A 26,443-nucleotide genomic window follows, 5' to 3' on the forward strand; every position below is an offset into this window, starting at 1 on the left:
AGGGACTATGTCTCTCGGCTGGCTTGGGAACACCTTGGGGTTCCCCCGGAGGAGCTGGAAGAGGTGTGTGTGGATCGGGAGGTCTGGGCGGCTTTGCTTGAACTGCTGCCCCCGCGACCCGACTCCGGATAAAGCGGAAGAAAATGGATGGATGGATGGATGGATAGTCCAAGTCACACCTGTGCAATAATCATGCTGTTTAATCAGCATCTTAGCCACTCAGCTGGCCATATAGTAAGTAAGTATGCAGTAAGGCATGTTGTGGGCCTCAAGCTACTGGTTCTTGGCCTTATCCAGCCCCCGGGCTGCTGGATTGATACCTATGTACGAAGGACTCTATCGATAAAACCACAAAGCTCACAACATTCTGATTCTTTATTAGCTTCACAGTATCCTCACATTACAAGACATTAAAGAGGGATGTATTCTTCAAACATCTCTGCTACACAGTCACATTGTTTTCCTAAATCAGTTAGAGAGAAAGACCACAACACCACATCACATTCTGCACATCAAGTGGATCAAAACTGGTCTCACATAAAATGCAGCAATCTTAAATTTTCAGTTTATGCTCTGAAACCTGATTGCAAATTTTCTGCGTATGTACAGTAATATGATCACAACCTAAGCTGAAATCAAATTTTACTTAACACAATAAAGTAGTAACTAAATATAAATACAGATATGTTTATACTTAGTACGCACCTAACACAGTAATAAACATAGCTGCCATTTATGGTTAATATATGCATTTTTAGCTATATATCATATATTTTGCACACATTTAAGTTGTAATACATTCATATGAGCTGCACTGTGTGTACAGTAAGGTGAGTTAAATAGACTTTTAATAGATTCTTGTTATTTTGACAGCTGCCTAGTTTCTGCACAATCAAATGGTTTCCTTGCACAGTGTGCCTGGTGGTTTGTGTTGGAGTGAATCGGAGCGACCTTCAGCCGTCTCTTCCTGCTGTTTAAGGGGCTCGCAGCACCGTCCCCCCTGAAACAGAAGGAGAAGAGGGACTGAGTTAGGCTCCGACCGTCTGCCTCAAACCTTCCAAAACACAGAAAACATACATGCAGTGCTTTACAAAAAGTGCACGCTGCGCCCAATATTTTAAAAACACAAGTCTTGATACAATAAAAACCAACACAATCTGGGAGCGCAAAAAAGTTTTCAGGATGTTTGTACAGTGAAAACAAATATTTAATAGATCCACTTGATCTGAACAGTGAATTGGTGTAATGAGTTTACAATATTACTGCTGTAAAACAGGGAAGAAAACGTTAAACTCACCTTTCTGAAGAGCGTCAGAGGGACCTTGAGACTGAGAAAGAAATAAAGAAACAGCATTTTTAGATTTGGAATTGCTATCAGTAAATGTTAAAGCATTCTTGCATTTATTGGAAAAAAGCCTTTGTGTGTACCGTCTAAAATGCAGTGAAACTCCAGACTGTTAACGCAATAACTCAAAAACAATAAGCCTGCTAATTTTGCAACTTGTCTAATTAAATAATGCACTTAAATCAAGACAAAAGTATCTGACAAACTCTAAATCAGCATCAGCAGCTCTAAAAAACAAACAAAAAAACCAACACAACAAAAACATATTTTCTTTGTCTTCATAATATCCGGTATATGTGTGTCTGCCACCTGCTAGATTGATGATGGATTAGGAGCAGATGTGGTCAGTGAGAGAGACAGACCTTTTTAGCACAGAAATGTCATTTTTACAGATCAATGTTAAAGGTGACATTCCATGTGTATTTTTCCATCCAGAAACCAAGAGTTCCGTGTCTGTGTTCTGTGGGTCTGTGCTTAATGTTTATGCTATGAGCACTTTGCTGGTTTGCACATGTTTGTCTTGGGCTCAATCAGGACCAAAGCTGTGTTCACAAAGTCACTGTTTAAAGGTCACAATTTGCATTTGTTTTCAGGTCATTAAACCTACATTCTACATGCTTTTGGGTTTAATAATAAAAAAAAACAGATTGCTGATGCATAACACGCACACTCTACACATCACAATATAAATGTACAAGTAAATATACACACCTGTAAAGGTGTTTTTAAATATGTATGACTTCATCATATGACTTCTGTGTGACTTTGTTGTGAAGTCATTCATCCCAATCAATCACAAATATGTTGGTGATCAATGTACTTTTTACATCATTCATCCAGATTTTCAGCAGCACATTTTTTTTGGATATCTCAACAACCAGATTTTTTAAGACCATGTTTTCCTTGACCTTTCACCAAACTACTCCAAAATCTAGTCATCTCTGTACTTCTGTCCAAGTAACATTCCCACCAAGTTTGAAGGAAATCCATCCAGCTCTTTTTAAGTTGTCTTGTCCACACACACACACACACACACACACACACACACACACACACACACACACACACACACACACACACACACACACACACACACACACACACACACACACACACACACGTGAAAACAATACCGTGCTTCTCCGCTTTGCAGCATAATCAGGAACAATTCCAGCAGTCATTTAATCCAAAAAAGTACCTCGGCATTATCTTTGGGAGATGTGATGGGTTGAGGCATCTTCAGACCCAGACCTGAGACAAACCAGCCGACAACACTGTGCGAAGACAAACAAATGAAATGCACAGATTAGATAAAACTGTTTTAAAATGTTAAAATTATACAGGTGATTGATTTCATCCCTTCAGTGAATATAATCAAACACAGTTGTCTAAATGTATGTTTTCCTCTTGGAGATCCTTAAAACTCATTCTGAACATGTCACAACAGGTGGTGTGCTTTTTTTTTCCACACAGTGAGGTTACAGAAAAAAGGTCTGCACTTCTGTACTGGTTTTCCATCTAGGAGATGTTCAAAGCACTTTACAATGAAGCCTCACATTTACCTCATATTTACTTCCCCTAAAAATATGCACACACACTGAGGTGATGTATCTTTAAAATAGAGATATATTCAGATCTTTAAGAAATGTTGTCTCTCTGTGCATGGTGCTTTAAATGGAAAAGACTAGCAGCTCTGCCATGAGTGCCTGACACAGCATAGGCTTGCTCAGTGGGCGGGGCTCCCACAGCAAGCAAGGGTCCAAATATGGACTTGCTGTGACAAACGTAATCTAACCTTAAAACAAACCATTTCAGGGCTAAATTTGACTTGTAGCAAAATATCTAAAAGCACAGTGACAGAACTGTGGGATTTTCTTTTATGAAGTTTAATATGAAACTCCAACCATATGTAACTGGAAAATAGACGTCTACATGGATAATGTAAAATATGACCCCTTTAAAGTTTTATGTTGTAGTTAAAGAGGTAAGTCTGTTTATTAAAAATGATAGAAGACACCCGTTTTTACCCTGTGGACCTGCCATCAGTGTCCAGTGAGATTCCGCTGAGGGATTCGGGCGGTGATGACAGAGCTAAAAAGTAGATACAGACACGTTGTTAAAAATCTCTTTCACTGTGTCGATTTTGAGCTTTCATGCAAGTTGATTCTCTCGGGTGTGCTGCTGTACTTTTGTCCACAGATTTACAGGACAACTTGGGTGATGTTTCCACAGGTACGGCACCAGGGGGCAGTAAAATGGACTGAGGAATAATCTGCTTTAACCAGCTGACCACGCTGCAGCAGAGAGAGAAACATCAGATATTAACTCCATGCACATCATTGATTCCGGACGGGAAGGTACAGCTGCGTGGTTTCACTTGAAGCAAGTGCATTTGTACTCACTTGGGAGAAAACTGTCCTGGATTCTCAATCTGTGACACCTCATCCTCAGATTGCATTTCTACCACAGGGATGTTAGAGAGAGCGTCACAATCTAGACAGACAGGAGAGGAGACTAATCAGAGGGCAAAGGTCAGCTCCGGTTGAGTGGTGAATCACTGATAACCCTATGAACAGTAGAGAAGCTTGAATCTTCGACTGGACTGGGTTGCTTGACGCGAGGACGTTTCGCTTCAAATCACAGAAGCTTCCTCAGCTAAAATTCTTGCTCTGGAAGTCTGACTTCTGTCTGACTCTTGTAGAGAAGAATAAAACAGAAGCCAACAAAAGCTGGAGTTTTAAACCTAACCAGACCCCTCCTACTGAGAGGCAGACTGCTATAGGCTAGTGACTAAACAATAGCTCTAATTAGCAACTATTGTGCTCTAGTTAGCACTCTCCTAATGACAGGACAGCTGTCCCTCTAATGATGGGATGGATGCCTTTCTAATGGCTCCCTTGATGATGTGAATGACTCATTACCATGAACAAAAGACTGAAACTCCTTTGACCTGAGTACCCCATTGTAAACAGGGGATAAATTGTGTCTCAGACCCCCTCCCCGGTTAAGGCTGGGTTTCAAATGTTTCACAAAGAATGCCTCCTTGACCCCTCTCTCAAACCATTTCTTCTCTCTGTGTTGTGAAGATGTAGGAACACGGACCCACAACAGGGGGCATTAAATGAACGGGCAATGGATAAGCCAAACAGTAACAATTTAATGTTGTGAAGTGCACAATGGAATACAGACAAATACAGTTTTGGTACTACAAACAATTATATGTTGAGTGACGTGTGGGCAGGCTTGAGGATAGGAGACGTCCGTCCAGAACCGAGCCGGATCCCACACGGCCCTCACCGCCAACGGATCTGAAGAACACCGGAGCCGCCAAGTCCTGGATCCCCAGGTGGCCACCGTCTCCAGCTGTCAGACCTGGTACTGCTGGCAGAGAACAGAAACAGTATAGATGTGTGTGAGTTCGCATACTCAGTAATCTCACAGTCTGTGTTCTTTTGGGAGGGAGCACCTCCATCTCCAATTACACACTCGTGCAGCTCCTGTCTAACCACTTATCTGGTTGGGGTGTGAAGCGAAGCCGTCGCTGATCACACCAAACGCCAATCCCACAGATAAGGCACCACTACAGGAAAACGGCTGCAAAAAGGTATCAGACTATAAGTCAGAGTTACGTTTAGCAGAGAAATTACCTCTTCTGGTAGCTGATTTCTCAGCGGGGAGGTGGAGTTGCAGTCCGGCCTTTATGGTGGTGGTGATGTGATGTGGATGAGTGACAGCTGGTGCTGATGACAAGTGACAGCTGTCACTCCCGGTTGCTATGACGCCCTCTCGTGCTTGAAGCCCGCACTTCAAGCAGGGCGCCATCTGGTGGTGGTGGGCCAGCAGTACCTCCTCTTCAGCAGCCCACACAACAGGACCCCCCCCCGGCGCCCGACCAGGCATGTCCGGGTGCCGCCGGTAGAAGTCGGCCAGGAGGGCCGGGTCCAGGATGAAGCTCCTCTTCACCCAGGAGCGTTCTTCAGGTCCATACCCCTCCCAGTCCACCTAATACTGGAACCCCCGGCCCTTCCGACAAACGTCCAGGAGCCGGCGCACAGTCCAAGCCAGCTCCCCGTCAATGATCCGGGCAGGCGGCGGCGCCGGTCCAGGGGCACAGAGGGGAGAGGTGTGGCAGGGTTTGAGTCGTGACACGTGAATAACCGGGTGAGGACTTTTAGGATGGTGAAGGGTCCTATGAATCGATCCTTAAGTTTTTGGGATTCCACCTGCAGGGGGATGTCCTTTGTAGATAGCCAGACCGCCTGCCCGGGCTGATACGTAGGGGCCGGGGCACGCCGGCGGTCTGCATGGGCCTTAGCCCTCGTTCGGGCTTTGAGCAGGGCAGAGCAGGCAGTACGCCACACCCGACGGCACCTCCTCAGATGGGCCTGGACCGAGGGCACCCCGACCTCTCCCTCCACTAGCGGAAATAATGGGGGCTGGTACCCCAAACATACCTCGAATGGGGAGAGGCCTGTGGCAGAGGACACTTGGCTATTATGAGCATACTCGATCCAGGCCAGATGGTAACCCCAGGCCATCGGGTGCGCGGAGGTCACGCAGCGGAGGGCCTGCTCCAATTCCTGATTCGTCCACTCTTCCTGCCCGTCCATCTGGGGGTGGTACCCGGACGAGTGACTTACTGTGGCCCCCAGTTCCCTGCAGAAACTCCTCCAGACCTGCAAGGAGAACTGAGGACCACGATCTGAGACAATGTCTGATGGAATCCCATGCAGACGCATGACATGGTGGACCAGGAAGTCTGCAGTCTCCTGGGCTGTCAGGAGCTTCGGGAGGGCCACGAAGTGGGCCGCCTTGGAGAACCGGTCCACTATCGTGAGGATGGCAGTCTTGCCCTGGGACGGCGAGAGGCCCATGACGAAGTCCAGGCCGATGTGAGACCAGGGGCAATGAGGCACTGGCAGAGGCTGGAGGAGGCCTTGGGTCTTTTGGTGGTCCGCTTTGCCCTTGGCGCAGGTGGTGCAGGCCTGGACGTACGCCCGGACGTCGGCTTCCAGAGACGCCCACCAGAAGCACTGCCAGACAACTGCCACGGTTCTTCACACCCCTGGGTGGCAGGAGAGCTTGGAACCGTGACAGAAGTCCAGGACTGCAGCCCTGGCCTCTGGTGGGACGTACATTTTGCTCTTCGGTCCAGTCCCCGGGTCCGGGTTTCGTGTCAGGGCCTCCCGGACGGTCTTCTCCACGTCCCAGGTGAGGGTGGCCACGACAGTGGACTCGAAGATGATGGTTTCTGTTGGGTCTGACAGCTCGGTCCTGAATTCCTCCTCGTGCACCCGGGACAGGGCGTCAGACCGTTGGTTCTTCGTCCCGGGGCGGTATGTGATCCGAAAGTCAAAACGCCCGAAGAACAGTGACCAGCTGGCTTACCTGGGGTTCAGACGCTTGGCGGTCCGGATGTACTCCAGGTTCCGATGGTCTGTGAAAACCGTGAATGGTACCGAAGCTCCTTCCAACAGGTGTCTCCACTCCTCCAGAGCCTCCTTCACCGCAAGAAGTTCCCGATTGCCGACGTCATAATTCCTTTCAGCCGGGGTCAACCTGCGGGAAAAACAGGCACATGGGTGGAGAACCTTGTTGGACTCCCCGCTCTGGGATAGCACGGCTCCTATCCCTGAGTCAGAGGCGTCCACTTCAACTATAAACTGGCGATTTGGATTGGGCTGCACCAGAACTGGTGCAGTCGAGAACCGGCGTTTCAACTCCCTAAACGCGGCTTCGCACCGATCCAACCAGGTGAAGGGGACTTTAGTGGAGGTCAGGGCTGTCAGGGGGCTAACCACCTGACTATAGCCCTTGATGAACCTCGGGTAAAAATAAGCAAAACCGAGGAACTGTTGTAGTTTCCTACGGTTTGTTGGTTGGGGCCAATCTCTCACCGCCGCTACCTTGGCCAGATCGGGTGCGACGGAGTTCGAGGAGATGATGAACCCCAGGAAGGACAAAGAAGTACGGAAGTACGGTGGAACTCGCACTTCTCTCCCTTCACAAACAGCCGGTTCTCCAACAACCGCTGTAGGACCTGGCGTACATGCGTAACATGAGTCTCAGGATACGGGGAAAAGATGAGTATATCGTCTAGATATACGAAGACAAACCGATGCAGGAAGTCCCGCAAGACGTCATTAACCAAAGCTTGGAACGTTGCGGGGGCATTAGTGAGGCCGAACGGCATGACCAGGTACTCAAAGTGACCTAACGGGGTGTTAAATGCCGTCGTCCATTTGTCTCCCTTCCGGATCCGAACCAGGTGGTACGCATTCCTAAGATCCAGTTTTGTGAAAATTTGGGCTCCATGCAGGGGCGTGAACACTGAATCTAACAGGGGCAGAGGGTATTGGTTGCGAACCGTGATCTCGTTCAGCCCCCTGTAATCAATGCATGGACAGAGTCCGCTGTCCTTTTTGCCCACGAAAAAGAAACCTGCACCCATCGGGGAGGTGGAGTTCCGGATCAGCCCGGCAGCTAATGAGTCCCGGATGTAGGTCTCCATTGATTCTCGCTCAGGACGTGAGAGGTTGTACAGCCTGCTGGACGGGTACTCAACGCCGGGATCAGATCAATGGCACAATCGTACGGACGGTGCGGGGGAAGGGTGAGTGCCAGATCTTTGCTGAAAACGTCAGCAAGATCGTGGTACTCACTTGGCACCACCGTCAGATTGGGGGGGACTTTAACCTCCTCACTAGCTGTCACACCAGGCGGAACCGAGGATCCGAGACATTCCCGGTGGCAGGTTTCGCTCCACTGAGCCACAACCTCAGATGGCCAATCAATCCGGGGATTGTGTTTTATCATCCAAGGATAACCCAATATCACACGGGAGGTAGAAGGTGTTACATAAAACACAATCTCCTCCCTGTGATTACCAGACACCACCAATGTCACTGGCTGTGTCTGGTGTGTGATTAATGGAAGAAGGGTGCCATCTAGTGCCCGTACCTTCAAAGGTGAAGGTAGAGCCACTAGAGGGAGCCCGACTTCCCTTGCCCATCTGCTGTCCAGCAGATTCCCCTCCGACCCCGTGTCCACCAGTGCTGGGGCGTGAAGGGTTAGATCCCCACTCAGGATCATGACTGGGATGCGTGCAGATTTTCTGGGTCTCCCCGCGTGGGTATTGTGACCCACCCTTAGCCCAGTCTCTAAGGACGAGTGCTGCTGTATTGACCGTTTTGGGCATTTTTTCTGTGTGTGCTCGGTTGAGCTGCAGAGAAAACATTCCCCACGGACCAGCCTCCTTTGTCTCTGATCTGATCACCTTTTGGCCCTGCTCATTTCCATAGCAATGTCAGCAGGGGGAGCTGTCGTCACGTGGAGTACCCTGGCTGTGGAGCGTGGGGAAGACGGCTCCCTTTTGGACCCGGGAGGAAGAGGAACGGCTTGTGCCTGACCACGCCCTTCGTCTCGCTCCCATTGGTGTTCTGTTAATCGGTTGTCTAACCGTATAACCAGGTCCATAAGCCCGTCTAAATCCCGTGGCTCGTCCTTCGCCACCAGGTGCTCCTTAAGGACCAGAGACAGTCCGTTTACAAAGGCGGCGCAGAGCGCAACAGCATTCCAGCCGGCTCGCGCTGCCGCAATGCGGAAGTCGACTGCATACTTCGCTGCGCTCCGACACCCCTGTCTTATCGACAGCAGCACGCTTGAAGCGGTCTCGCCTCTATGAGGGTGGTCGAACACCTGTCAGAACTCCCTCACAAACCCAGTATACATCGTTAGGAGCCGGGAATTCTGCTCCCAGAGCACCGTAGCCCAGGCGCGTGCCTCTCCTCGAAGCAAATATATAATGTAAGCCACCCGGCTAGCGTCTGACGCGTACATGACGGGACGCTGTGAAAAGACGAGTGAGCACTGCATTAAGAAGTCGTCTCAACACAGCCTCCGCCTGCATACGTCTCAACACAGCCTCCGTACGGCTCCGGAGGGCTTATGTATGCTTCAGGGGAAGGTGTGGGGGTTCGTTGAACGACCAGTGGAACATCTGTTTCTGGCATTTGGTCAGCAGGAGGAGGTGCTGCAGCAGCGCCCTGAGCATGCGCTTCCACCTGGGCGGTGAGAGACTCCATCCTCCGATTGAGAATAACGCTCTGCTCGGTGACTAAGTCCAACTGAGCGGTGAAAGCGGTTAAGATTTGCTGCAGCTCACCTAACACACCTACTGCTGACGCCTGTGCACCTCGCTCTTCCATTGACTGTTCAAGCGATGGTTGACGCCCCTTGGGATCCATGACGCTGGCCGAGAAATCCTGTTGTGAAGATGTAGGAACACGGACCCACAACAGGGGGCATTAAATGAACGGGCAATGGATAAGCCAAACAGTAACAATTTAATGTTGTGAAGTGCACAACGGAATACAGACAAATACAGTTTTGGTACTACAAACAATTATATGTTGAGTGACGTGTGGGCAGGCTTGAGGATAGGAGACGTCCGTCCAGAACCGAGCCGGATCCCACACGGCCCTCACCGCCAACGGATCTGAAGAACACCGGAGCCGCCAAGTCCTGGATCACCAGGTGGCCACCGTCTCCAGCTGTCAGACCTGGTACTGCTGGCAGAGAACAGAAACAGTATAGATGTGTGTGAGTTCGCACACTCAGTAATCCCACAGTCTGTGTTCTTTTGGGAGGGAGCACCACCACCTCCAATCACACACTCGTGCAGCTCCTGTCTAACCACTTATCTGGTTGGGGTGTGAAGCGAAGCCGTCGCTGATCACACCAAACGCCAATCCCACAGATAAGGCACCACTACAGGAAAATGGCTGCAAAAAGGTATCAGACTATGAGTCAGAGTTAAGTTTAGCAGAGGAATGACCTCTTCTGGTAGCTGATTTCTCGGCGGGGAGGTGGAGTTGCAGTCCGGCCTTTATGGTGGTGGTGATGTGATGTGGATGAGTGACAGCTGGTGCTGATGACGAGTGACAGCTGTCACTCCCGGTTGCTATGACGCCCTCTCGTGCTTGAAGCCTGCACTTCAAGCAGGGCGCCATCTGGTGGTGGTGGGCCAGCAGTACCTCCTCTTCAGGGGCCCACACAACACTCTGGCTAATATTTTAACTTCCTTGTCCTTAAACGTGTGGTTAGTGTCTTTAAGGTGGAGATGAACCGCAGACTGAGGTCCACTGGTGCCCTCTCTGCGGTGATGGTATAGCCTTTTGTGCAAAGGTTGCTTCGTTTCACCTATGTAGTGTTCCTTACAGTTTTCCTGACATCTGATAGAATACACTACATTGCTCTGTTTGTAACTAGGGATCATGTCCTTAGGGTGAACTAATTTCTGTCTCAAGGTGTTAACCGGTTTAAAGTAAACTGGGATTTTGTGCTGTCTGAAGATCCTCTGTAGTTTTCCCCCTACTCCTGCTAAATAAGGGAGAGACACTCTTCTTCTTCTTGTCTCCGTCTCCTGTCTATCTGGTCTCTTTGTTCTCTGGGACTTCTGCACTTTGTCCAGGGACCATGGTGGTACATACTGTGAGGGCTTTCCGGACACGTTGTTGTTCTTTAGCCCTTCCCTCTGTAGTTGTGGGCACCTGTAGGGCTCTGTGTTGAAGGGTCCTGATCACGCCGAGCTTGTGTTCAAGGGGGTGGTTTGAGCCAAAGAGCAGATATTGGTCAGTGTGAGTTGGCTTTTCTGTAAACCCCTGTCTGGAGCTACCTGTTCTCTCCAATCGTAACATCACAGTCCAAGAAGGCTAAATGGTTGTTTCTGGCATCCTCACGTGTGAACTTGATATTGGTGTCCACCGGGTTGATGTGTTCTGTAAAGTCCTCAACTTGCTGTTGCTTGATTTTAACCCATGTGTCATCAACATATCTGAACCAGTGACTGGGAGAGATGCCCGTGAAAGACGTCAAGGCTGTCTTCTCCACTCGCTCCATGTACAGACTGGCCACAATGGGGGATACCGGAGACCCCATCGCACAACCATTAATCTGTCTGTAGTAATTCCCCCTAAACAGGAAATACGTGGTGTTGAGACAGATCTCCAAGAGTTGGCAGATGTGGTCTGGTGTGAGTTTGGTCCTTTCAAGTAGAGACACATCCTCCAGCAGTCTCTGCCTGAGACGGCCTCAGCAGTGGGGATGCAGATGAACAACGATGTCACATGAACAGTGAACTGAAATGAACATGAACTATGAACAGTGCACGTGTTTATGTCAACAGTTCTTTGTGCTTTTTTGTGTATTTCTTGCAGAGAGGATCATATCCTTACATTGGGGCAGTATTCCTAAAAACTTAGGTCATTTGGCTTTTATTTATGCATTTACGAGGTCTGTTAGAAAAGTATCCGACCTTTTTATTTTTTTAAAAAACCATATGGATTTGAATCACGTGTGATTGCATCAGCCAAGCTTGAACCTTCGTGCGCATGCGTGAGTTTTTTCACACCTGTCGGTTGCGTCATTCGCTTGTGAGCAGGCTTTGTGTGAGCACTGGTCGACCCCTCGTCGGATTTTTATTGCGAATAAATGTCTGAACGATTTGGAGCTTTGCTGCATCAATTTTTTTCCAGAAACTGTGAGAGACCTCCAGGTGGACACCGTTCGGAAAATTAATATGGCTTTCAGGGACGATTTTATGGGGATTACACAGATTAAGGAGTGATCCAGATTGTTTAAAGACCGCCCACAACTGCTGAGAGCGCGCGCGCTCCGAGCGCTGATCGACAGGCTGAAACCCCGCTGAAACAACCAGATCATTTCCAACGTGAAGGCTTTGTTGATCCGGGATGTCGTCTGACTTCCACAAAAAGGCAGAAGGCGTGGACATCAGTACTTTTTTGGCACATTCCACTGTTACAGGAGTTTTTTTTCATGGAAAGAAAAGCAGACGGATGCGCCACGGAGCTGTTCATGACACGGCACAAAACCACCTCCGTGTTGGTCTCACAGGACGGCTTTCAGGTGGCTTTCAGACGGCTGTCGGTTGCTTTTCAGTCGTGTGATTATACGAGAAATTGAGCATGAGCTGGACATGCCCCAGCATGTGTTGGGAAAGTGTAGTGACACGGACCCACAACAGGGGGCGTAAATGAACGGACAATGGATAAGCCAAAATATAACAATTTAATGTTGTGAAATGTGCACAACGGAATACAGACAAATGCAGATTTAGTACAATAGTCAATTATACAAAAAGGGTGACGTGTGGGCAGGCTCGAGGATAGAAGACGTCCGTCCAGAGAAGAGCTGGGTCCCACACGATTTCCACTGCCAACGGATCTGGAACAACCCGGAGCCGCCAAGTCCTGAGTCCCCAGGTGGCCACCGTCTCCAGGTGTCAGATCTGGTACTGCTGGCAGGAAGCACAAACAGGTTATGGTGGGTGTGTGCACACCCAGTAAACAGTCAGCAAAGTTCCCTCTTGGTGGAAAAAACCTCCACCTCCTAATTTCAATTCTCTCGGAGCTCGTGCAGATCCTGATGTCACACTAAACAGAGACTGGAATGAGGAGCGGAGAACGCCAACTCCCCAAACACAGCTACGTACTCGAAGTGTACAAAAGGTACGTTTGCAAACTCAGAATTAATTTAGTCAAGCACAGAAGTAAAGACGTTCCAACTGTTTACGCTTAGCTGAATGTATGGCACAAAAAGGCTGAGACGTTTACTTGATAGTAGACTGATATCTCGGCAGAGAGGTGGAGTTGCTGCCCGGCATTTATGGAAGGTGGTGATGAATGGTTGATGGGTGACAGCTGTCACTCTAGGCTGCTCCTGGGAGGCGGCTGCGCCCCCTCTCGTGCCTGAAGCCCACCATTCAGGCAGGGCGCCCTCTGGTGGTGGGCCAGCAGTACCTCCTGTTCTGGCGGCCCACACAACAGGACCCCCCCTCGACCAGGCTTGTCGGGATGATGGTGGTAAAAATCAGCCAGGAGGGCCGGGTCCAGGATGAAGCCCCTCCTCACCCAGGAGCGCTCTTCAGGTCCATAACCCTCCCAGTCCACCAGATACTGGAATCCCCGGCCCTGTCAACGGACGTCCAGGAGCCTGCACACGATCCAGGCAGGCTCTCCGTTGATGATCCTGGCAGGAGGCAGCGCTGGTCCGGGGTGCAGAGTGGTGAAGATCCGTCACTCCTTGCTTGCCTCTACTGGTGGTTGGCTCTCACTGCGGTATTGTATCACTTCCTGTTCCGGAGCACAGCGGTGTTTTTCTGTATCTGTTAGCTGTTTAATCTGCGCAGTTAGATTGATCTAGTTATCTAGATTACGATTTGTTTCCCAGTGTAATCTTTACGTGCCTTAACTAAAGCACTCCTTCTGCTGAATCACCTCTAAATTATTTACACATTATTCACTTTGCGTGTTTTTAGGAATCCGCTAGCTTAGCGTAGCTACTAGCTCTTAGCCAATTTAGCATGGCGGCTTCTCCTGTCTCTCCTGCACTTTTCTGCTCTGGGTGTGAAATGTTTAGTTATTCCTCGGCCTCCTTTAGCAGTAACGGTTAATAAGTGTAGCTTATTCGTAGCTTTGGAGGCCAGGCTGGGCGAATTGGAGACTCGGCTCCGCACCGTGGAAAATTCTACAGCTAGCCAGGCCCCTGTAGTCGGTGCGGACCAAGGTAGCTTTCTCTGGGCCCCTCCCCAATCAGACCGGGAGTGACATGTTTAGCCGCATGTTCTCCTTGAATTGCTGGCTGTCTGAGTGGTGTCCAAAAAATGAGGTGGGCTTCATAGATAATTGGCAAAGCTTCTGGGGAAAACCTGGTCTTGTGAGGAGAGACGGCATCCATCCCACTTTGGATGGAGCAGCTCTCATTTCTAGAAATCTGGCCAATTTTCTTAAATCCTCCAAACCGTGACTATCCAGGGTTGGGACCAGGAAGCAGAGTTGTAGTCTTACACACCTCTCTGCAGCTTCTCTCCCCCTGCCATCCCCTCATTACCCCATCCCCGTAGAGATGGTGCCTGCTCCCAGACTACCAATAACCAGCAAAAATCTATTTAAGCATAAAAATTCAAAAAGAAAAAATAATATAGCACCTTCAACTGCACCACAGACTAAAACAGTTAAATGTGGTCTATTAAACATTAGGTCTCTCTCTTCTAAGTCCCTGTTAGTAAATGATATAATAATTGATCAACATATTGATTTATTCTGCCTTACAGAAACCTGGTTACAGCAGGATGAATATGTTAGTTTAAATGAGTCAACACCCCCGAGTCACACTAACTGTCAGAATGCTCGTAGCACGGGCCGGGGCGGAGGATTAGCAGCAATCTTCCATTCCAGCTTATTAATTAATCAAAAACCCAGACAGAGCTTTAATTCATTTGAAAGCTTGACTCTTAGTCTTGTCCATCCAAATTGGAAGTCCCAAAAACCAGTTTTATTTGTTATTATCTATCGTCCACCTGGTCGTTACTGTGAGTTTCTCTGTGAATTTTCAGACCTTTTGTCTGACTTAGTGCTTAGCTCAGATAAGATAATTATAGTGGGCGATTTTAACATCCACACAGATGCTGAGAATGACAGCCTCAACACTGCATTTAATCTATTATTAGACTCTATTGGCTTTGCTCAAAAAGTAAATGAGTCCACCCACCACTTTAATCATATCTTAGATCTTGTTCTGACTTATGGTATGGAAATAGAAGACTTAACAGTATTCCCTGAAAACTCCCTTCTGTCTGATCATTTCTTAATAACATTTACATTTACTCTGATGGACTACCCAGCAGTGGGGAATAAGTTTCATTACACTAGAAGTCTTTCAGAAAGCGCTGTAACTAGGTTTAAGGATATGATTCCTTCTTTATGTTCTCTAATGCCATATACCAACACAGTGCAGAGTAGCTACCTAAACTCTGTAAGTGAGATAGAGTATCTCGTCAATAGTTTTACATCCTCATTGAAGACAACTTTGGATGCTGTAGCTCCTCTAAAAAAGAGAGCTTTAAATCAGAAGTGCCTGACTCCGTGGTATAACTCACAAACTCGTAGCTTAAAGCAGATAACCCATAAGTTGGAGAGGAAATGGCGTCTCACTAATTTAGAAGATCTTCACTTAGCCTGGAAAAAGAGTCTGTTGCTCTATAAAAAAAGCCCTCCGTAAAGCTAGGACATCTTTCTACTCATCACTAATTGAAGAAAATAAGAAAAACCCCAGGTTTCTTTTCAGCACTGTAGCCAGGCTGACAAAGAGTCAGAGCTCTATTGAGCTGAGTATTCCATTAACTTTAACTAGTAATGACTTCATGACTTTCTTTGCTAACAAAATTTTAACTATTAGAGAAAAAATTACTCATAACCATCCCAAAGACGTATCGTTATCTTTGGCTGCTTTCAGTGATGCCTGTATTTGGTTAGACTCTTTCTCTCCGATTGTTCTGTCTGAGTTATTTTCATTAGTTACTTCATCCAAACCATCAACATGTTTATTAGACCCCATTCCTACCAGGCTGCTCAAGGAAGCCCTACCATTATTTAATGCTTCGATCTTAAATATGATCAATCTATCTTTGTTAGTTGGCTATGTACCACAGGCTTTTAAGGTGGCAGTAATTAAACCATTACTTAAAAAGCCATCACTTGACCCAGCTATCTTAGCTAATTATAGGCCAATCTCCAACCTTCCTTTTCTCTCAAAATTCTTGAAAGGGTAGTTGTAAAACAGCTAACTGATCATCTGCAGAGGAATGGTCTATTTGAAGAGTTTCAGTCAGGTTTTAGAATTCATCATAGTACAGAAACAGCATTAGTGAAGGTTACAAATGATCTTCTTATGGCCTCGGACAGTGGACTCATCTCTGTGCTTGTTCTGTTAGACCTCAGTGCTGCTTTTGATACTGTTGACCATAGAATTTTATTACAGAGATTAGAGCATGCCATAGGTATTAAAGGCACTGCGCTGCGGTTTGAATCATATTTGTCTAATAGATTACAATTTGTTCATGTAAATGGGGAATCTTCTTCACAGACTAAAGTTAATTATGGAGTTCCACAAGGTTCTGTGCTAGGACCAATTTTATTCACTTTATACATGCTTCCCTTAGGCAGTATTATTAGACGGTATTGCTTAAATTTTCATTGTTACGCAGATGATACCCAGCTTTATCTATCCATGAAGCCAGAGGACACACACCAATTAGCTAAACTGCAGGATTGTCTTACAGACATAAAGACATGGATGACCTCTAATTTCCTGCTTTTAAACTCAGATAAAACTGAAGTTATTGTACTTGGCCCCACAAATCTTAGAAACATGGTGTCTAACCAGATCCTTACTGTGGATGGCATTACCCTGACGTCTAGTAATACTGTGAGAAATCTTGGAGTCATTTTTGATCAGGATATGTCATTCAAAGCGCATATTAAACAAATATGTAGGACTGCTTTTTTGCATTTATGCAATATCTCTAAAATCAGAAAGGTCTTGTCTCAGAGTGATGCTGAAAAACTAATTCATGCATTTATTTCCTCTAGGCTGGACTATTGTAATTCATTATTATCAGGTTGTCCTAAAAGTTCCCTAAAAAGCCTTCAGTTAATTCAAAATGCTGCAGCTAGAGTACTGACGGGGACTAGAAGGAGAGAGCATATCTCACCCATATTGGCCTCTCTTCATTGGCTTCCTGTTAATTCTAGAATAGAATTTAAAATTCTTCTTCTTACTTATAAGGTTTTGAATAATCAGGTCCCATCTTATCTTAGGGACCTCGTAGTACCATATCACCCCAATAGAGCGCTTCGCTCTCAGACTGCAGGCTTACTTGTAGTTCCTAGGGTTTGTAAGAGTAGAATGGGAGGCAGAGCCTTCAGCTTTCAGGCTCCTCTCCTGTGGAACCAGCTCCCAATTCAGATCAGGGAGACAGACACCCTCTCTACTTTTAAGATTAGGCTTAAAACTTTCCTTTTTGCTAAAGCTTATAGTTAGGGCTGGATCAGGTGACCCTGAACCATCCCTTAGTTATGCTGCTATAGACGTAGACTGCTGGGGGGTTCCCAGGATGCACTGTTTCTTTCTCTTTTTGCTCTGTATGCACCACTCTGCATTTAATCATTAGTGATCGATCTCTGCTCCCCTCCACAGCATGTCTTTTTCCTGGTTCTCTCCCTCAGCCCCAACCAGTCCCAGCAGAAGACTGCCCCTCCCTGAGCCTGGTTCTGCTGGAGGTTTCTTCCTGTTAAAAGGGAGTTTTTCCTTCCCACTGTAGCCAAGTGCTTGCTCACAGGGGGTCGTTTTGACCGTTGGGGTTTTACATAATTATTGTATGGCCTTGCCTTACAATATAAAGTGCCTTGCGGCAACTGTTTGTTGTGATTTGGCGCTATATAAAAAAATTGATTGATTGATTGATTGAAGTGTGGTAGGGTTTGATGCGTGAGACATGAAATACTGGATGAATCCGCAGTGAAGCTGGTAGCTTCAGCTTCACTGCGGCCAGACTGAGGACTTTGAGGATGGTATAAGGTCCAATGTAGCAGTCTTTCAGTTTCTGGGATTCCACATTGAGAGGAATGTCCTTGGTGGAAAGCCAAACCTCCTGCCCAGGCTGGTATGCAGGGGCTGGGGAATGCCGGTGGTCTGCATGGGCCTTGGCCCTCATCCGGGCTTTAAGCAGGGCAGAGCGGGCAGTACGCCACACCCGAAGGCACCTCCTTAGGTGGGCCTGGACCGAGGGCACTCCGACCTCTCCCTCAACAAGCGGGAACAATGGGGGCTGGTACCCCAAACATACCTCAAACGGGGAGAGGCCGGTGGCAGATGAGACCTGGCTGTTGTGAGCGTACTCGATCCATGCCAGATGGCTGCTCCAGGCCGTCGGGTGCACGGAGGTCACACAGTGGAGGGCCTGCTCCAAATCCTGGTTCACCCGCTCTGCCTGTCCGTTCGTCTGGGGATGGTACCCGGACGAGAGGCTTACGGTGGCCCCCAGTTCCCTACAGAAACTCCTCCAGACTTGCGAGGAGAACTGGGGACCACGGTCAGAGACAATGTCAGATGGAATCCCATGCAGACGTACAACATGGTGGATCAGGAGGTCTGCTGTCTCCTGGGCCGTTGGGAGCTTCCAGTTTAGAAATGAACGGCACATTCCACTGTTACAGGAGATTTTGTCATGGAAAGAGGAGCGGAATTCCGCGCGTCACGTTGGAGCCGCATGGCACAAAGCAACACCGTGATGACGCCTCACAGGACATGTTGGGGCATGTCCAGCTCATGCTCAATTTCTCGGATAATCACACGACTGAAAAGCAACCGACAGCCGTCTGAAATCCACCTGAAAGCCGTCGTGTGAGACCAACACGGAGGTGGTTTTGTGCCGCGTAATGAACGGCTCCGTGGCGCATCCTTCCGCTTTTCTTTCCATGAAAAAAACCTCCTGTAACAGTGGAATGTGCCGAAAAAGTGCTGATGTCCACGACTTCTGCCTTTTTGTGAAAGTCAGACGACGTCCTGGATCAACAAAGCTTTCACGTTGGAAATGATCTGGTTGTTCCAGCGGGGTTGGAGCCTGTCGATCGGCGCTCGGAGCGTGGCGCGCTCTCAGCAGTTGTGGACGGTCTTTAAACAATCTGGATCACTCCTTAATCTGTGTAATCCCCATAAAATTGTCCCTGAAAGCCATATTAATTTTCCGAACGGTGTCCACCTGGAGGTCTCTCACAGTTTCTGGAAAAAAATTGATGCAGCAAGCTCCAAATCGTTCAGACATTTATTCGCAATAAAAATCCGATGAGAGGGGTGGACCAGATCTCACACAAAGCCTGCTCACAGGCGAATGACGCAACCGACAGGTGTGAAAAAACTCACACGAAGGTTCAAGCTTGGCTGATGCAATCACATGTGATTCAAATCCATATGCACTCTTAACCCGAATTAGTTGAGTTTACTAGAAAATTGCGTGGAAACCCGTTGCCTTAAACCGCTTTAGTTTTTACACAAGCTAAAACTAATCAGGTTAAGCTGTATTAACAAATCACAGTAGTAGTTGTTACTCAAAATCATTAGTTCACATAAATGATTTCTCTGTTGTGTGGGCCGCTGAAGAGGAGGTACTGCTGGCCCACCACCACCAGAGGGCGCCCTGCCTGGAGTGCGGGCTCCAGGCACCAGAGGGCGCTGCCGCCGACGAAGGCTGCCAGGGTGACAGCTGTCACCCATTACTGGACACAGCTGACTGCACTCAGGACGGAGGTATATCAGCAGGACAGCGTCTCCACCTCAGTGCCGAGATATCGCCTTGAGCCTAAGGTAATCTTCTCTGCAGCTTATTTAAGTATAATCCTATAATACTTGTTAAACCTTTCAGGACAGCTGACTACCGAAAGCCGAGTGATCGGATAAGTACTCACCTTCCTGCTTATTGTGACAAGAGGTGGAGGCGGCTTGCCCCTCTCATCTACTGGGTGCGGTCGCATCCCAACCTGTGTGTTTGTGTTCTTTCCCGCCAGCAGTACCGGATCCGACGAGCGAAGGCAGTGGCCACCTGGGAATTCGGGACTTGGCGGTTCCAGTACTTCTGGGTTTCGGTGGCAGAGGAAATCTGGGTGGTTCCGGTTCGACTAGGACGGACGTCTCCTACCTTCGGGCCTGCCCACAAGACACCAGCAGATTTCGGCTTACACCTCCAAATTGTGAATTATTGTATCAGTTGTGCTAATTTCACAACAGTAAAACTTGTTCTTACCTTTTTCCATTGTCCGTTCATTGCGCCCCCTGTTGTGGGTCCGTGTACCTACACTTTCACAACAGGATATCTCGGCCAGCGTCATGGATCCCGAGGGGCGTCAACCGGCTGTTGAACGGCCAATGGAAGACCAAGGCGCGGTGGAGGCCTCGGGAGGGGTAATCGGTGAGTTGCAGCGGATCCTCACCGCTTTCACCTCTCGGATCGATTTAATGACCGAGCAACACGTTCTCCTAAACCGCAGGGTGGAGGCTCTCGCCGCACAAGTGGAGGCACGCCCTCCGGGCGCCGCTGCGGCTCTCCCTCCCGAGGACCCTGCGCGTGAAAGTAACGTTCCACTGGTCGTTCAACGGTCCCTCCCTCCGTCCCCAGAAGCATACATAAGCCCTCCAGAATCGTACGGAGGCTGTGTGGAGACGTGCGCGGATTTTCTGATGCAGTGTTCGCTCGTCTTCGCACAGCGTCCCGTAATGTACGCGACTGATGCTAGCAAAGTAGCTTATGTGATAAATCTGCTTCGCGGGGAGGCACGCGCTTGGGCTACAGCGCTCTGGGGGCAGAGCTCACGGCTCCTTCATACATACGATGGGTTTGTACGGGAGCTCAGAACGGTGTTCGATCATCCCAACAGAGGAGAGTCCGCTTCAACCGCACTACTGTCCATACGACAGGGGCGTCGGAGCGCAGCTGCCTATGCAGTCGCCTTCCGCATCGCGGCAGCGAGATCCGGCTGGAATAGCACTGCCCTCCGCGCTGCCTTTGTAAACGGACTGTCTCTGGTCCTAAAAGAACACCTGGTGGCTAAGGACGAACCACGGGATTTGGATGGGCTCATTGATCTAGTCATACGACTCGACAACCGGTTAGAAGAACGCCGCCGGGAACGAGGCGAAGGGCGTGGCCAGGCACGCGTCGTCCCTCTCCCTTCCGGGTCCGATCGAGCTCCGCCCTCCCCACGCTCCTCTGTTCCTGCGCTCCGTGGGGTCACAGCTCCCCCTACTGACGAAGCTAGGGACACGAGTAGGGCAACATTTAGGGCACCAGATGCACAGAGGAGATGGACCCACGGAGCGTGTCTTGTTTGTGGTTCAATAGAGCACCATGTGAGAGACTGCCCCGAGCGGTCAAACGCCAAACGCCCGCCCTTAGAGACTGGGCCAGGGGTGGGCCAAAACATTCACGTGGGACACACCCACATTGCTACACGACTCCCAGTCACAATCCTGTATGAGGATTCAACCCTGAAGGCCCCAGCACTGGTGGACACAAGCTCTGAGGGGAATCTGCTTGACAGCAGATGGGCCAGGGAGATAGGGCTCCCTCTGGTGGCTCTTACCTCGCCTGTGCAGGTTCGAGCACTAGATGGCTCCCTACTCCCACCAATCACACACAAGACACCTCCAGTAACCCTGGTGGTGTCAGGTAACCACCGGGAGGTGATCGAGTTCTTCGTGACTCAGGCCACCTCCCGTGTGGTTTTAGGGTTTCCATGGATGCTTAAACACAATCCCCGGATTGATTGGCCGTCCGGGGTAGTGGTTCAGTGGAGCGAAACCTGCCATCGGGAGTGTCTCGGTTCCTCGGTTCCTCCCGGCTCCCAAGCTAAAGAGGAGGTCCGAGTCCCGCCCAATCTGAAGGCGGTGCCAGCGGAGTACCATGACCTCGCTGACGTGTTCAGCAAGGATCTGGCTCTCACGCTTCCTCCCCACCGCCCGTATGATTGTGCCATCGATTTGGTTCCAGGCAGTGAGTTCCCGTCCAGTAGGCTGTACAACCTCTCACGGCCGGAACGCGAATCAATGGAGACCTACATCCGGGACTCATTAGCTGCCGGATTGATCCGGAATTCCACCTCACCGATGGGCGCAGGTTTCTTTTTTGTGGGTAAAAAAGATGGCGGGCTTCGTCCATGCATTGATTACAGGGGGTTGAACGAGATCACGGTTCGCAACCGATACCCGTTGCCCTTGTTGGATTCAGTGTTCACTCCCTTGCATGGAGCCAAAATGTTCACCAAGCTGGATCTTAGGAATGCGTATCATTTGGTTCGGATTCGGAAGGGAGACGAATGGAAGACGGCATTTAACACCCCCTTAGGTCATTTTGAGTACCTGGTCATGCCGTTCGGTCTCACTAACGCTCCCGCGACTTTCCAAGCGTTGGTAAACGATGTCTTGCGGGACTTCCTGCACCGGTTCGTCTTCGTATATCTGGACGATATACTCATCTTTTCCCCGGATCCTGAGACTCATGTCCGGCATGTCCGTCAGGTTCTGCAGCGGTTGTTGGAGAACCGGCTGTTTGTGAAGGGCGAGAAGTGTGAGTTCCACCGCACTTCTTTGTCCTTCCTGGGGTTTATCATCTCCTCTAACTCCGTCGCCCCGGACCCGGCCAAGGTTGCGGCGGTGAGAGATTGGCCCCAACCTACAAGCCGTAGGAAGCTGCAACAGTTCCTCGGCTTTGCAAATTTCTACAGGAGGTTCATTAAGGGCTACAGTCAGGTAGTTAGCCCCCTGACAGCCCTGACCTCTCCAAAAGTTCCCTTCACCTGGTCGGACCGGTGCGAGGCCGCGTTCAAGGAGTTGAAACGGCGCTTCTCGTCTGCACCAGTTCTGGTGCAGCCCGATCCTAGCCGCCAGTTGGTGGTTGAAGTGGATGCCTCGGACTCAGGGATAGGAGCGGTGCTCTCCCAGAGCGGGAAGACCGATAAGGTCCTTCACCCGTGTGCCTATTTTTCTCGCAGGTTGACCCCCGCTGAGCGGAATTATGACGTCGGCAATCGGGAACTCCTTGCTGTGAAAGAGGCCCTCGAAGAGTGGAGACATCTGTTGGAGGGAACAGCCGTGCCATTCACGGTTTTCACTGACCATCGGAACCTGGAGTACATCAGAACCGCCAAGCGTCTGAACCCCAGGCAAGCCCGCTGGTCACTGTTCTTTGGCCGTTTTGACTTCCGGATTACCTACCGCCCCGGGACCAAGAATCAGAGATCGGATGCATTGTCCCGGGTGCACGAAGATGAGGTCAAAACGGAACCGTCGGATCCCCCGGATCCCATCATCCCGGAGTCCGCTATCGTGGCCGCCCTCACCTGGGACGTGGAGAAGACCGTCCGGGAGGCCCTAACCCGTGTCCCGGACCCCGGAAACGGACCAAAAAACAGACTATACGTCCCACCAGAAGCTAGGGCTGCAGTCCTGGACTTCTGTCACGGTTCTAAGCTCTCCTGTCACCCAGGGGTGCGAAGGACCGTGGCAGTCGTCCGGCAACGCTTCTGGTGGGCATCCCTGGAGACCGACGTCCGGGACTACATCCAGGCCTGTACCACCTGTGCCAGGGGCAAGGCAGATCATAGAAAAACCTCAGGGCAACTACAGCCATTGCCCGTGCCTCATCGCCCCTGGTCCCACATCGGCCTGGACTTCGTCACGGGTCTCCCGCCGTCCCAGGGAAACACTGTCATCTTCACGATAGTGGACCGTTTCTCCAAGGCGGCCCACTTCGTGGCCCTCCCGAAGCTCCCTACGGCCCAGGAGACAGCGGACCTCCTGGTCCACCACGTCGTCCGTCTGCATGGCATACCATCAGACATCGTCTCCGATCGCGGTCCCCAGTTCACCTCACATGTCTGGCGGAGTTTCTGCCGGGAACTGGGGGCCACGGTCAGCCTCTCGTCTGGGTACCACCCCCAGACCAACGGGCAGGCAGAGCGGGCGAATCAAGAACTGGAGCAGACACTTCGCTGTGTGACAGCCGCGCACCCGACGGCCTGGAGTACCCATCTGGCCTGGATCGAGTACGCCCACAACAGCCAAGTGTCATCAGCCACCGGCCTCTCCCCGTTTGAGGCGTGCTTGGGGTATCAGCCCCCCTTGTTTCCGGTGGTTGAGGGAGAGGTCGGTGTGCCCTCGGTCCAGGCCCACCTACGGAAGTGCCGTCGGGTGTGGCGGGCCGCCCGCTCTGCTTTGTTGCAGGCCCAGACGAGGGCGAAGAAACATGCAGACCGGCGACGGGCCCCGGCTCCCAAGTATCGTCCTGGGCAGGAGGTCTGGTTATCCACCAAGGACATTCCCCTACAGGTTACCTCTCCTAAACTGCAAGAACGATACATCGGACCATATAAAATCCTCAAAGTCATCAACCCCGCCGCAGTGAGGCTCCAGCTTCCGGCCTCACTGCGGATCCATCCAGTTTTCCATGTTTCCCGGATCAAGCCTCTTCGCACCTCACCCCTCTGCACCCCGGGTCCGGCACCGCCTCCTGCCCGGATCATCGACGGAGCACCGGCTTGGACTGTCCGCCGGCTCCTTGACGTCCGTCGGATGGGTCGGGGTTTTCAGTATCTGGTGGACTGGGAGGGGTACGGCCCCGAGGAGCGCTCCTGGGTGAAGAAGGGCTTCATCCTGGACCCGGCCCTCCTGGCCGACTTCTACCGTCGCCATCCGGACAAGCCCGGTCGTGCGCCAGGAGGCGCCCGTTGAGGGGGGGGTCCTGTTGTGTGGGCCGCTGAAGAGGAGGTACTGCTGGCCCACCACCACCAGAGGGCGCCCTGCCTGGAGTGCGGGCTCCAGGCACCAGAGGGCGCTGCCGCCGACGAAGGCTGCCAGGGTGACAGCTGTCACCCATTACTGGACACAGCTGACTGCACTCAGGACGGAGGTATATCAGCAGGACAGCGTCTCCACCTCAGTGCCGAAATATCGCCTTGAGCCTAAGGTAATCTTCTCTGCAGCTTATTTAAGTATAATCCTATAATACTTGTTAAACCTTTCAGGACAGCTGACTACCGAAAGCCGAGTGATCGGATAAGTACTCACCTTCCTGCTTATTGTGACAAGAGGTGGAGGCGGCTTGCCCCTCTCATCTACTGGGTGCGGTCGCATCCCAACCTGTGTGTTTGTGTTCTTTCCCGCCAGCAGTACCGGATCCGACGAGCGAAGGCAGTGGCCACCTGGGAATTCGGGACTTGGCGGTTCCAGTACTTCTGGGTTTCGGTGGCAGAGGAAATCTGGGTGGTTCCGGTTCGACTAGGACGGACGTCTCCTACCTTCGGGCCTGCCCACAAGACACCAGCAGATTTCGGCTTACACCTCCAAATTGTGAATTATTGTATCAGTTGTGCTAATTTCACAACAGTAAAACTTGTTCTTACCTTTTTCCATTGTCCGTTCATTGCGCCCCCTGTTGTGGGTCCGTGTACCTACACTTTCACAACATTCTCATTGGTGTATAAAATAACTATTTTAAGTTAAACATATGTAAACATATAACAAATAAACATTCAATAGTTAAAACAATATCTTAATATAAGTAATGTCTTTTCTTGTAATTTAATTAACTACTCCATCTTTATTTTGAGATTATAATGCATTGTTTCAACAAAAGTGTATGGAAGGAATTAAAGAATACTGTGGCGAGTGGTGTGGAAGAACGAGACACTGAGCTTTTCTGCACTCTGCCGCAAGGAGGTGCCATTTTATTTGCAACCCCAACAACACAGAAAATGGTGGAAAGCATCAAATGCAATACACTTTTCACTTATGGTGGCAACAGACACTTGACTAACCCAACTGAACTATTGAACACAATAAATCAGTAACACTAACCACACTATTAAACTAACATGAAACACATTAACAACACTTAAAACTCTCAAAACCCTGAACTCCCATGATGCACTGCGGCATAACAGTTCATGGTCTTAGTTATATTGCCAAAAAATAACTTCAGTTTAGCTGACGTGTTCTCACTGGACCACTCTTTGGGCGAAACTAATTTCCAGAAAGTTATCAACAAATAACTAACTTGAAGCCTACATTCCACTTTCTTTAAGTCAGTGTTTCTTTCAATAACCCACAGCCAAGTGTACACTGCGTACAGCGGAGAGAAAAAAAAAGAAGCAGCAGCAGTTAAACACTAAGCTATTTTCAGCGAACCGTCTTTTGACCAGAAAGTTATGTGTTGCTCTCAAAATCCACAGGTTTTGAATTTGAGCACAGCAAGCCATGAGCAGAAGCAGCAGGATGACTGGAGTCTTCGCACGGGACACGCCCACACCGTGTTGCTAGGTAGAATTTAAAATGGGCCCCTCCCCTCCCTTACAGAAACTTGAGACAAAAAGTTAACTCTGCTTAACATGATCATTGCACCGAAAATTTCAGTTGAATAGTGCAATCAACTAATTTAGTTTAGTAATGAGAATGCTTTTTACAAAACACGAAAGAATAATTAATGATAACACAGAAATTTAAGTTAAAACAAAATCTGGGTTAAAGTGTGGTTTTTAAAAAAATAAAATAAAAAGGTCGGATACTTTTGTAACAGACTTCGTATTCTAAGTTTTTTTTTTTTTTTAATCATCAGCAATATTTGGGGGTAATTTTAAAAACTTTAACACAAAATAGAAAATCAAAGATGATTTTATTTATTTTTAACATTGT

At 49.3% G+C, this 26,443-nt stretch overlaps 1 protein-coding gene across 3 annotated transcripts in view; it reads right to left on the reverse strand.

Moving 5' to 3' along the window:
- The window catches only part of LOC117516055, a 65,952-nt gene that overhangs the window by 20,461 nt on the left and 19,048 nt on the right, over nucleotides 1–26,443 (reverse strand). For all 3 annotated transcript variants that reach the window (XM_034176934.1, XM_034176933.1, XM_034176932.1), the window contains 5 exons: nucleotides 3,748–3,838; nucleotides 3,533–3,639; nucleotides 3,373–3,436; nucleotides 2,544–2,619; nucleotides 1,298–1,328 (listed from right to left, as the gene is read on the reverse strand). In XM_034176934.1, coding sequence (XP_034032825.1) covers nucleotides 1,298–1,328; nucleotides 2,544–2,619; nucleotides 3,373–3,436; nucleotides 3,533–3,639; nucleotides 3,748–3,838 — 369 coding nt within the window. The remainder of the gene's footprint in view (nucleotides 1–1,297; nucleotides 1,329–2,543; nucleotides 2,620–3,372; nucleotides 3,437–3,532; nucleotides 3,640–3,747; nucleotides 3,839–26,443) is intronic.

The sequence above is a fragment of the Thalassophryne amazonica genome, chromosome 8 (assembly GCF_902500255.1).
Source record: "Thalassophryne amazonica chromosome 8, fThaAma1.1, whole genome shotgun sequence".
Classification (NCBI taxonomy): Eukaryota; Metazoa; Chordata; class Actinopteri; order Batrachoidiformes; family Batrachoididae; genus Thalassophryne; species Thalassophryne amazonica.